This window comes from Mucor velutinosus (genome assembly GCF_035048745.1).
Source record: "Mucor velutinosus strain NIH1002 chromosome Unknown tig00000093, whole genome shotgun sequence".
Lineage (NCBI taxonomy): Eukaryota > Fungi > Mucoromycota > Mucoromycetes > Mucorales > Mucoraceae > Mucor > Mucor velutinosus.
Window position 1 is genome coordinate 612,755 of NW_027041907.1, and position 12,459 is coordinate 625,213.

Genomic DNA, 12,459 nt, shown 5'->3' on the forward strand with positions numbered 1-12,459 from the left:
CCCTTTTTGACCTCCCTTTTTTCCAGTCTTGTGCCTGTGCGTGTGTGTGTCTGTGTAAGTAGTGTGTGCTTATGAAGAGCCATTCTGTGTGTGCCTGTGGGCGTGTGAGAAGCGTTTAATGACTTTTTTCCCTTAGTAAACATCAGGTTGTTTTATTGTCCCTCCTCATTTTTTTATTTATTATAATTTGGCTTTCTTTTAATCTTCTCTTTCTCTTTCTCTCTCTCTCTCTTTCTCTCTCTCTCTCTCTCTCTCTCTCTCTCTCTCTCTCTCTCTCTCTCTCTCTCTCTCTCTCTCTCTCTCTCTCTCTCTCTCTCTCTCTCTCTCTCTCTCTTTTTCTTCTTTTTCGGTACATTCATTGCACATCAGATCAAGGCGTTCTCTTGCAGCGTCTCATTCAACACCTATCAGACAGCACAACCTCAGTCAATCCATTCTACAATCCATACCGCTACCAAAATGTCAAAAGGTACGTTTTCAATAGGACAGTCGCCATGTTAGCAGGCATGTTAAAGCATGTTTCAATTAGGCTATTATGTCTGCCAAAGAGCAGCTCAAGCCATTATAGCCGAGATTGGACCCCTTCGCGTATCCAGCGATGCCCTTCAAGCCATCAATGTCTTTTTGGATGAATTTCTCGCGCTTCTAGTGATCACAGCTGTTTCATTGGATCTTGTCTTGTTAAAAGCAGCCGTTGTGCAGTTACTGCCCTATTCGCTTGGAAAGAATGCATTAGTTGAAGCCGAAATTGAGCTGAAGAATCGAATTGCTGAATCAGAAGCGGATGAAGACGAGTACCAAAATCAACTGGATCTGTCTACCTATGAAAAGATGCGATTGCTCAACGCTGAATCTGTCAACCAAATTATACCCATCCTGCAAGCAGCTTGTGCTGATTTTTGTACCTTGGCAGCAGAGACACATCACACGCAAGAAAAGCATCAAGACACGATTGCACCCGTTGTTGTCATTTATGTCACTGCTATTGTAGAACATATTGCCGAGTATATTCTTAATTCGGTAGCTATGACTGCAGATCAGACGGATGCAGAACATATCAGAGTTAAGGAGGTGCTACTGTGTCTACTCGACGACCCTCAAGCAGGCAGTTTGTTTAGACGTATGAATTTAAAAGAAACATTAGAGGTAGGCAGTATGCTTAGCCAGGAGACATGTTTTGATATCGATCAATGTCATTGATAGAAACGAGCTTCTACATATCCAAATTACTTGCCTTCGCCTGTGCCTAGTCCTGTTTCTATCAAAAGGGATCAACTCATTCAACGCCATTCTAATTGTAAGTTTATCAACCAATTTACATGGCCCGTGTTGTGAATAATGAGTTAAATTGGTTAATATAGCAACGACACCAACAAGTGCAGATATCACAATGGACTATCATAATGACCCTCTTCAGGGTGAAGACAGTAATGACCTCGATCCTCGTGTTACGCCTTCCTCAACATGCTCCATGCGCTCCAGTGAAAGTATCAGTGATCGCCCTCTCTCCATTATGAGCAACGGCACTGTCAAGTCATCTGGCAGCAAGAGTCGATTCAACTTTTTTGGCAGCAGCAGTAGCAGCAACAACAAGAAGAAAAAGCGTACTTCCACCATTTCACTCAGTTTTTCGTCAAATAAGCGCTCTACATCTAACCCTCCTTCAATTGCTTCACCAACTACGCCCTCCTATACAACTGCAAGCATGGATTTTGAAGATTTGATGAGATCAGGCACAACTAAAAAAGTGACATTGACTCCCAACCGTTTAAGGTCTATCGAGGTCAAAGAAGATGACGTTACGCCATGGAAGAAGCTAAACGATACCAAGAACACCAAGAAGCAGCATAGATCAAAAAAGAGATCTTCTGAATCCTCTTCTTTTTCTTGCTCTTCGCCAACCTCGTCTCCTCCTCCTCCTCCTCCTCCAATTCCACCACTTCCCAAGCTTAACCGTGACCATCACACAACCACCCTCACCTCCAGTCCCAGTGCCACTGCAGCTGCTACTCTTGTGCTTGATAACAACACCAATAGTCCGCCATTGACACCAGCATCCAGTGTAGCTTCTCGTCCATCTCAAAGGTCAAGACACTCGATCATTTACGAAGAGAAATCCACTCGCTCCTCCATGAAATCCTCTTATTCAACCAGCGAAGATTTGCTTGTAGAAGAAACAACGCACTTGATGAGAAACCCCTCCAAAATGTCTACCTCTAGCAGCGTCTATAGTCGGCGTAGCGGTACATCAGGTATTGAAAGACCTTCTAGCATGGTCGTCAAGAGAGCCTCTATGGGATCAAGACCACCCTCATTTCACGAAAATGCTGCCCTGGAAATCATGGGTAATACGCTTGTAGCTGCTGCCAATGGCATTTCCCTGGAAGACAAAATATCGCAGGTCGATCATCCACCACATCATCAGGAGCCTAGCATGATTTATGTTCTGCCGTCTTCTAACAATACCAATGCCAAATCCTTATCAGGTCGCTTTGCACCAAGCGCATCACTCAAGGCACGCACTGTAGACCGCGGCTGTCAAACGGAGCCAGTCAGTTTTCGCATGTTGCATAAAAACTCGGAGGTGTCAGCGGATGTTGAGGGTGTGGAAGATGAGGACGAAGAATGGTTCCTTGATCAATCTGAAGACGAAGAGGATTGGAGCGCAACACAGCAACAGGAACAAGAAGAAAAGGTCATGGTTGAATTTCTGCTTGGAAGTGTCTAGTTGCAAGTTCATTTCACCTCATTTCCGTGTAAAAACATTCTTATGCATATATTGTTACAAATATAAGGATTCCCCTCCCCTTTCTTCTCTTCTAGTATTCCCCTCTCTCTCCCCTTTGATTTCAAATCACCTATCTATTCATCTACTTATTACCTCTTTTCTTATCCCCCCAATTCATAATATCATAATAGTAATAATACAATAAACTCCATTTATTTTCATACAGTGAAAGAAGCCTTGACTTGGTTAAGCAACAACTTGGCATCAGCTTCACCTACTTGATCCACCAATGTCTGTTCCAAAGCTGACCAAAACTCGGGGCTTGACAATTTTTGTTCGGCTTGTGCAGAAATGCCAAAGCGGCCTGTACTGGATGCTGTTGATGCGGCAATAGGAGAAGAGGCAGGAGATGTTGAGTTGGAAGCTGTGGAAGCTGCTGCTGCTGGTGCTGCTATGACCATAAGGTGAATGACAGCATCTGATTGAATAGAGAGTTCTGCCAAGGTCTTTTGATCAGCCAAAACCTTACCCTTTATCAACAAACGTTGGCGATTGACTGGAAGTGAGCTTTGTTGTTGATAGATACGTTGCTTTAATTGATGCACTGTATCGTTCAAAGATAATCCGCCAATGGTGAATTGAGATGAAGGCTTCAATACCTTGACGGTTACTTGAATCTTGTCGCTGTTGGTGTTGGTGTTGGTGTTGGCAGGAGTAGGTGCAACGGGAGCTAATAGGAACATGACTATGAATACACTGCATTGACACGCGTAATTTTTAGTAGAAATTACCCTTTTCTTCAATATCAACGGGTGCAACAGGTACTCTCTGTTCAAAAATAAACATGGCTTTAATAATCGACTATCCCAAGAGGTAATTACAACCACAAACCTTCATTCTCAAAGGAGAGGGAAGCGTACGCGACATGTAGTCCTCGCCATAACGAACAGATTTGGAAGAAAGTCTTTCTAAATAGAGGTTGATAAAGTCAAGTTCGGTTTGAGCAGATTGCATAGCGAGAAAATGGATACAGGAGAGAAGGAGAAAAAAGATGAAAGGAGGCGAGATAAGTCATACGAAATTCGCCCTTCTACACACTCTAGTGCACCCTCAGTGATGTGAGGATTGATTCGCCTATGGAAAAATTATGGGCAGAGTAAGTAAATGAGGACTAAATAAGGAGAAAACAAGTTGACAAAGGGAATAAAGCAAAGCTCTCGAGCATCATCTTTTCACGTCTTTGAGGAGAGAGAGAGAGAGAGAGAGAGAGTAGAGAGTAGATCAGGGAGCTTGTAGAGTCTAAGCATTGAATAGTAAGATTAGTATCCAGTATCTCATCTTTTTGATCTTCAAGGAGATTGAAATGAGTTCAGTGCCATGGTGGAGCACTTGAGGCATGGTTAGACACACTCTTTCTATCCATGCGATTGTGTATATATGAATGAGAACATTTTAGTTTTGTTTAAATAGCATAATTCGTTGTGTATAGCGAAATCTTGCTGTTTGCTCCTCTGCAAGTGGCGTTTTCCTGAGTCTCTTTCCTCCTGCAGCGGTTCTGTTGCTGCAGTTGTGGTCGTTAGTAGTAGCAGTCGTCGTCAATCTTTGATGTAGTGTTGCTCCTATTGTTCTCATGCTACTATATGAATTATGTGTATGTTAGCAGTACCAACGCACAAAAGAGCAATATTGCGTTATATGGATGACCTTCTCCTTAAAATCTGGCATGAGTGCAACAACAACAACAACAAGCCAGAAAAAGTTGATTTGGCGGCTACATCTTGCCATGTATGTGGGATCAATAGATTGAATCAGATGGTTCCAATGGTAATTTATGAAATCAACGCAAACCCCCAAGGGGAAGAGTACAATGACTCTGTCTCACACGGCATGATGTACACCCTTTGATCTTTGTTCAAGGAAAAAGAAAAAAAGTTGGTTGAAGAAATCAAGGGATTGGCAAATCACAACAATATGAATCGATACACATGAACTCCAAAAGTTGTTTATATACTAGATTCACTTTTTTTTTTTTTCACAAATCTATATAAACACTTATAAATCCATGTACACTGTACTTGACTAGCCCCCTTCTCTCTCTATCTCTCTTTTTATAACTTGTCTTTTTTCTCTCTTTCTTTAAACAAAAAAGGTGAAAATGAGCAATACTACCGTACCGTCAAATGATGCCAATGTGATGCTTGATCTGGGTCTAGTCAACCCAGACGGGCTTGAGGTTGCATCTGAAGTAACATCGTTGGCATGTATTACCGTACTGGCATTGGCGCTAGGTGCCAAGACCTATGGTGAAAAACTGAAATCTTTAAATTATGGCCGTGTATTGGTCATTATGCTGTATACGCTCTCCTGGGCGTTTGCAGCGACATCTGTCATTGTGGTGTCTACTAATAATAGTACGTACATTGTAATTCGCACGATGATCGTTTATGTTTGCGGCCTCTATTGACAACGTATTACTACAGATAATCTGGTGTCTTGTACACTTGGCATGTTGGCTTGCGATTTCTTTTATGCTGGCAGTAAGATTGCAATTTATGCATGGTTGGTTATAATTTAAAAGCCTGTCAATAGACTTGTCATCTCATTGTCGTTGTATAGGCTGATTGAACGTGTGCACCTGGTTACTGCTGTAAAGACAACACGACTCAAGACTGCACAGTACAAATTTCATATCATCCTGCTCTGCCCCTATATCATTATCTTTGTGCTCATGGTAGGCGATCCAGACGCATGGCAGAAATCAGATTTTACTCATCTATCATCCTAGCTGAGCTTTAGAAACATCTATTTGGAAGCAGATGGCACATGTACGATTGGATTGCAAGACGTTGCTAGTATTCCATTGTTGGTAAAGCTCTTGCTTGTTGCAGAGTGGTATAAAACTTAACTAACGCCATGTGTTTGTCTCATATATAGGTATATGACTTTGTATGTTTGCAACATAATAGCAATTTGGCGTATTCTTCCTTCTAACTTGTTTTCTTTGGTTAGATTTTCAACTTGTATTTAACATGGCTTTTCATGAAGCCGCTTACAAACATCGGGCGAAATACCCGTCAAGACTGGAAAGTAACCAGATTATACAAATTAGCAAGACGAACCCTGGTAGCATCCGTCGTGTGTCTGTCTGTCTCTTTCATCAATGTGCTGTTTGTGGTGATCAGCCATGGCCATCAAAGAGGCTTGGTGTGCCTGACAATGTGTACTGTGGATGTCACGGTAAGTAATGATTGACAATGCATTTCGATATCAAAACTAACTATACTCCTTGCATCCCCCCCCAAAAAGGTCAATGTTGTCACTGTTCATTGGGTAATTAGTCAATGTGGATGCTAATTAGCAGCCATCTCTTTTTTATTGACACTTTTATCATGTAAAAATAGGTTACAACAAGTGGTACATCCAGTTCAGGTAATAACCGAACCAAGACTCACAATGACGAGCATATGACAGCCGATATGACATTTGATGGTGATAATCATGAAAAATCCATGAAATTTGACATACAGATGGTTCAACCTCACATCGTGGATGATGATGATGACAGTATTACCTCCGTTCAAGCATCCAACACTAGCAAAAAACCAATTAGCCACTATTACAACTAATTACATACCACTATCATACTTGTCAATAAAAGCAAATTCTTTTTTTGTTTTTGTTTGTAAGATCATGTTGTCAATTAAATTTCAATCTGTGGCCTAGTAAGGCATTACACAGGAGAATCACGTTTAGACTTGCATAAATGCCATCGTTGTTAGTGTTACATCTCAAACAAGGCATAATTGCATATGTAAATGGCATAGAATTCCTTGGTTTTTATTTTTAATACAAGTGAGTAGTAGTAGCCATGGTACTGGCAGCCATGGAGGCAGTGGGAGGTGAATGGATACTGTTTTGGTATTGCATTAATCGTTCATATTTCGCCTTGATTTCAATCTCACTCTTTTTAGTGATTGCAAGCTCCTCACGAAGATTCATGACCTGTGTGGCAAGCTGCATAATTCTATTCTGCATTGCATGTGTCAAGGCTTGTTTCTTGGCTCGATATTTAGCTGAAGCAAGCTTGTTTCGGGCTCTTCTTGTCGCTAGTGCATCAGATTTGCTACCCAGTGATTTTGATCTGCCAACGCCAACATTACTAGTGCTGCTGCCAAATGTCGATTCGAAATTAGAGAATAACGAGTTTTGCCTGCTGTGCTGATGTAAGTGGTGATGGACTTCATCCTCATCGTCGTGATCGGATGTGTGGGACGAAGATGAAGAGAATGAGGGGGATGGCAGGGAAATGGAGGGGAATCTCGATCTGTTGGATAAAGAAAAAGATGATGGAGTGCGCATCATTGGGTATGTAGCGTATCGGTCGGATGGAGCATTGGCACTAGTGTTGTGTATCCAATGGCCCACATATGTTTGTCTTTCCCGAGATGAGTCAACAGCAGCAGCAGCGGTTGCTGCATTGTCAGTCATCTCACAAAGCGACGGTAAATGGTATTCAGTGTGTGCAGAGTCTGGAGATGTGATTGCACCAATTGACATGACGCTGGTAGACTGTGTAGAGATCATTTTTCAAGTATGGATGAATAAACTAAAGAAGAAACAGAGCACGCAAAAGAGATGCGATATTTATACAATTTTTTACCCTTATGATGTAATAATGTGATTTGACGGATTATCGCAATACCTTGTGTTTAAATGGTGAATGTATGCAACTCTCTAAATAGAGACAAGGGGATCTCCTGAGTATCGCGGTAAAAGCTACCCGCTTCTTCAACGCTGAGATGTACCTGACTTGGCGTCATGGGGGGGGGAGGGAGGGAGGGAAGGGATGGACCAAGTTTGATTGTTTGCTAGCAAGGCTTTTTTTTTTATCACGAACCGTAGCATGGGCCGATGCACTCGTTCTCCATGCAAGATACACAGAATTGGGCACTACCATGGACTTTATGCGTTTGCTATTTACAGAAAATATCAAGTCTGTGTTGTTTGCCAGTTACTTCAACACGACAGCATGGCTAATGTTTCTCTGTTTGCTGATGGACCGGTGTATAGTTTGGTGTGTTTTCATATTGGCTTCTGATCTAACAAGTTGAAGACTTTCAAGTAACGCATGGGTCATGTCAAAAAAGCAAGATGCACAATGCTTTTGTTTTTTTGGGTCACAGAGCAACATGCAAAGATAACTTTATCTGATTTAAAGTTGCACATGTTGTTTGATAACATGTGTACACAATGTTTAAAAAAGTCAAATTTTCTTTTTCTAGCCAATTCCGTGGTATATTTTGTATGAATTTCAACTAAAAACCCCAATTCACGGCTACTGTAGAGAGTACAATAGAATAATTCATATCAATTCCTTGATTTATAGGGCAACAAAAGAAAAAAAGAGAAAGGCGTATCGACCACTTCCATGTATACATTGAATGCAGACATTTGGAGGTAAACGCTCTGTCAAGCCATCATCGCTCGCATATCAAATATCTTTTGATCGAGATTCAAGTGGGAAACTCTGATCGCAGCTTATTTCAATACTGTTCAGACCCTGACATTCTCAATGGCACTCTTAAATTTATGCCAGATAACAACTGCATGGTATCACTCTTCTCATGTGTTACTTTGGTAAATCTACATACTCATCAAAGGAATTCCCTTTTCTTGAAGCTTTTATACATGGAGCTGCATTACATGATACACTACTCGTTCAGAGTGATACTGTATAAAAGTTTCACCTTGCCATTCATTATATGGATCGAGTCTAAATACACATATTCATGTGCTACGAAGCGAGCGCTTGTTTTGAAGGAACAATAAACCCCAGATTAATTGCATGCATACCCCTGCCTCCTATTTAATAGGCTTCCTACCATTTTACAGAGGCTAGCCAGGGCCTTCTTTACGTTATTTCAAAGATCTGATAATGGCCACTGTTTTCCTGATCTGTTACTACCGCTATCTACAGTTTAAATCCAGGACCCCCCCCCCCCACTGCTCCTAGAAAAAGATGATTTTGGTTTCCTCCTTTTTCATGTAGCTCGTACTTATTCAACTAAAATCGCATAATTAATATGCACTATATCACGGATGTATAGGCCCACTGTATCTGCTCGTTGTGTTTCCATGCACGGTAAAAGCATCCATGTCTAATGCATCACGACATCAAAAACTGCCATCATCATTTTGATCAAAAAATGAAACAGAGATGTTGATCGTAGCAATCGTTTTATTAAGACTCTCGTCGGCAGTTTGTAATATAATGTCATGTCCATGTGCGTTTGCGTGTGTATGTGTGTATTGATGTAAATTTTTGGTTTTTGTATGATCAAATGAACCCTTAGAAATCGGTCCATTCATACCCTTCACATTCCCTTGCGCGTGGTAGCTCCTGAACCATCTTTCTAATTGTTGCAGATGATAACCCGTAATATTCAGTTCCTGAAACAGTGTTTTTGTAGACCTTCTTTCTCAATATATTGGATCTTCTAAGGACCTCTGCCCATGCGTCCGTAGGAGTAAGTTTTCTAATTTCAATCTCGGGAGCATCTTCGCCTTGTATACAAAACTGCAATAGAGTTGAGCTTTTTTTTTTTTCTTCTTTCTTCCACGTTAGACTTACCAATGGCTTGTTTAGTTCTTCGTCTTTTTCAATAGTGCAAGTATACAGTGTGAATACATCCTGTTGTACCATGCTTCGAAAGGTTCTAAGAATGAATGTCAGTACCCAAGGAAGCGTCGCTTCTCAGCAACAGCAAACAAACCTCTGTATCGCATATCCAACGGGAAAGATGTGGGTTTGTGAATAAAACTCTGGCTCAGGTATAATTTCGCCTAATGACAGCAATTTGACTCGTCCCAGTTGCACTGGAAGAATGTAATTACCATGCTCATCCTTTTTCACGTCAATAGGTTTGTTGGATCTTTGTCTCTTTTGTGGCGGTGCCGATTTGTCCTGTGATGAAGGTGCGGATGATGCTGTCTTTTTGCGTTTTACAGCAGTGGGTGCCTCTTCGTCCTTTGCATGTCTCTTCTTGGCTACTGTTGTTGTGGTTACTGTGTCTTCGTCAGACGAAAAGATGTCAGAATGGATATCCCCAGCGGACAAATCACTGCCATCATCGTCATCGTCGTCTGCATAATCATTCTTGTTGGCCTTGACAATCACGTCCAGCAATACACTGCCATGAACACGCACGTTTAATCCTTTTGCTATTGTACTCACAATCTAGTGCATTTTTACCTCCTTTGTTTCCTTAATCTTGAGATTTTCAATAATGAACTTTCAAGCTGTTTTGTAAGATCAGAGTTTTTCTACAGGGCCACGTCAAGATGGGAACATGGGTGTTGGCATCCTCTCCAGAGCCAGCATGCAAAACATACCTCTAATAAGCGTTGCATAGTTGCTTCAAGTGCCTCTGCTGTAGCATCGCTGCCGCTGTTGAGTGCGCGTTTCACTAGTGGTTGCTGTTGCTGCTCTTTCAAATCAGTCAAGGGCTTTTTAGCAAGTTGCGCCAAAGAATGTTGTGAAATTGATTGATTTTCCATTAGAGTGTGCTATCAACCTTACGCTGTTAAACAATGTCTTTCAAAGAAAAAGGAGAGAAAAAAAAAAAGAAAAAGAGGACAGAAGATCCGATTTGTTATGCCTTCAACAAGTACACTCAAAGATCAGCATCAACACCACTCATCCACCATGATTGCGACGTCACATTACACAACAACACAACATTGGATAGCAAACATTGCCTGTCAAACATTTATTCAAGAATAGTAGAATGGAGATGGCGTATGTGCCGGAGATACGTAGGCTCCTGGGAGAGCATTGCTAGCATTAGGTGGTGGATACTGACGAGCAAGCATCGAGTAGCGATCCACTTGCAGCCTGCTCAAATCGTTGCTATTGCGATGATCGTAGCTTCCTGGTAGCTCCAATTTCTCTCTTTGCGGTGCTATCGGTGTGGCGTATTTCTTTGCTGTTGAGGCTCTTTTGTTGCTTGCTAATGAGATTTTCCATCTGCCCTTTTCATGCTCGTTTGACAGTATGGGAACAATAGGGTCAGACATTCTTCTACTGGATTTTATCATAGAGCTGCTTATCACTAGAACGATCCACATGAGAGATACAGCGATGGACACGACGTAGGTACTATCCACTAGCAAACACCTAAAACTGAGAGTTAGATCCATGTTTGTGTGGCCTTCAGTGACATTTGAACTACCTTTGCATAAGCAATGGGTAAGTCGCATCATGATCTTGATCCAACATGGCACAATATGTAATAAATCCTTTTGCCGGTTCCTTGAACTCCACAAGACCATGTGTCCACGGCTCTTGGCCTCCCCAGAATGTAATTGCTATAATGATAACAGCGGAAACTGCAATGTTTACTGATCCCAAGCATTTATCTCCTCGCAAGATGTGTCCTCGTTTACAACATGTCGCATGTACACAAACAGCCAACGCACTCATCACTGACAAACTGAACAGGATGTACCAAGCTAAATACTATCAAACTTCTCTTTAGTTGATGTATATTTCTCGGGTGGATTGATGATTGTTACCTGCCAGTGCCCTACTGATATCCAGCTTGGTATGTTTGTCTGTATACTCGCGATGTTTAGCTTACACTGACAGTTTCATAGATGCGTTCAAAAGACTAGGCTGCTGCTTACTTTGTTTTGGTACACATGCAATAATGTGCATTGAGCAAAATGGCATCCTAATCCAATCAAACTGAACAGTAATGTAAAGAATCGCAGTGCATTGATGAATTTTATAGATTGCTTCATTCTATATAACTATGTGCTGAGGAAAGAGAAAGCCCTTGAAATTCATCAAACTTCATTAGACCGAGATTATAATAACAAATTAAGGAGTTATATCTTTTAGAAATGAGACAGAGGGAGCCATTAAATATATTCTACATCAGTTATTAAATACAAAATCGTGAAAAAGAAAACTCTCCTTCATTCATTTGCGTGAATCGGATAATTGATCCAGCTTGGAGTTATCGCAGTGAGAGGAAAAATTAATTAGTAGATATATAGCAAATACAGCTGTCTCGCACGTTGATCGTTCGAGCTTAATGATGAATCTCTCATGTTGCCAATATACAAAGACCGTATCAATTTTATAGTCAACCATTCGAAGAATGTGAAGAAACGGATTATTAAGGGTTGCGAGAATCCAATGCCATGCATGATGCAGTTAAACGCTATGTGGTGAACGTCAAATGGCTTTGTAGCGTGGTGGCTTACTTAACAGTAAGGTTTCTAGCCATTTGACTGTAATTTGAATCACTTTTTGATTGAGCCATACCATTTTATTATTTAGAAACCAAAGCGACAATGTATTAAGCGTGTTGCAAAAGTCAACATGTCGTCAACGTAAGACGCTCCCAAGGATTTGAGGTGCACGCATTTAGAGGATATCTTTCTGTAGAGAAAATTTTGAAATGAGCTTGCTCTGAAAAAAAGGCTGATAGTTGCAATAATCAGTTTATTGATGTGATAGTGTTTCTCAAAAGTGCGCTATAAAAGAAGTGTAAAAATGTGAATGAATCAAAAATTCTAAAGTTCGACAAGACTTTTGGAGGCCTCATTAGAGTATTTGATTGATCCTACCAATACCTACTTTTCAGCTGTTCATCATACATGAAAACTCTCTCTATAACGACCCGTACCTGTGACTCTGGCTCTTTTAGGATGCTCCATATCTG

At 41.1% G+C, this 12,459-nt stretch overlaps 6 protein-coding genes across 6 annotated transcripts; 2 read left to right on the forward strand and 4 right to left on the reverse strand.

Annotated features, from left to right (window-relative positions):
- Positions 1-459: 459 nt before the first annotated feature.
- ATC70_001932 (uncharacterized protein) lies at positions 460-2,728 on the forward strand (the record flags this gene model as incomplete). The annotated part of the gene is made up of 4 exons (XM_064821319.1): positions 460-469; positions 530-1,146; positions 1,204-1,297; positions 1,362-2,728. 4 exons carry the CDS (start codon positions 460-462, stop codon positions 2,726-2,728), a joined length of 2,088 nt encoding a protein of 695 aa, XP_064681005.1.
- Positions 2,729-2,946: 218 nt separating this feature from the next.
- On the reverse strand, positions 2,947-3,742 carry ATC70_001933 (uncharacterized protein; the record flags this gene model as incomplete). The annotated part of the gene is made up of 3 exons (XM_064821320.1): positions 2,947-3,458; positions 3,520-3,556; positions 3,620-3,742. The coding sequence occupies 3 exons, from the start codon at positions 3,740-3,742 to the stop codon at positions 2,947-2,949; spliced, it is 672 nt and encodes a 223-aa protein (XP_064681006.1).
- Positions 3,743-4,883: 1,141 nt separating this feature from the next.
- ATC70_001934 (uncharacterized protein) lies at positions 4,884-6,354 on the forward strand (the record flags this gene model as incomplete). The annotated part of the gene is made up of 8 exons (XM_064821321.1): positions 4,884-5,139; positions 5,209-5,287; positions 5,345-5,459; positions 5,514-5,594; positions 5,663-5,674; positions 5,738-5,965; positions 6,035-6,058; positions 6,130-6,354. The coding sequence occupies 8 exons, from the start codon at positions 4,884-4,886 to the stop codon at positions 6,352-6,354; spliced, it is 1,020 nt and encodes a 339-aa protein (XP_064681007.1).
- Positions 6,355-6,571: 217 nt separating this feature from the next.
- Positions 6,572-7,312, reverse strand: ATC70_001935 (uncharacterized protein; the record flags this gene model as incomplete). The annotated part of the gene is made up of 1 exon (XM_064821322.1): positions 6,572-7,312. One exon carries the CDS (start codon positions 7,310-7,312, stop codon positions 6,572-6,574), a length of 741 nt encoding a protein of 246 aa, XP_064681008.1.
- Positions 7,313-9,077: 1,765 nt separating this feature from the next.
- Positions 9,078-10,285, reverse strand: ATC70_001936 (uncharacterized protein; the record flags this gene model as incomplete). The annotated part of the gene is made up of 5 exons (XM_064821323.1): positions 9,078-9,305; positions 9,360-9,444; positions 9,502-9,918; positions 9,981-10,051; positions 10,121-10,285. 5 exons carry the CDS (start codon positions 10,283-10,285, stop codon positions 9,078-9,080), a joined length of 966 nt encoding a protein of 321 aa, XP_064681009.1.
- Positions 10,286-10,501: 216 nt separating this feature from the next.
- On the reverse strand, positions 10,502-11,530 carry ATC70_001937 (uncharacterized protein; the record flags this gene model as incomplete). The annotated part of the gene is made up of 4 exons (XM_064821324.1): positions 10,502-10,904; positions 10,960-11,246; positions 11,303-11,341; positions 11,414-11,530. The coding sequence occupies 4 exons, from the start codon at positions 11,528-11,530 to the stop codon at positions 10,502-10,504; spliced, it is 846 nt and encodes a 281-aa protein (XP_064681010.1).
- Positions 11,531-12,459: the final 929 nt, after the last annotated feature.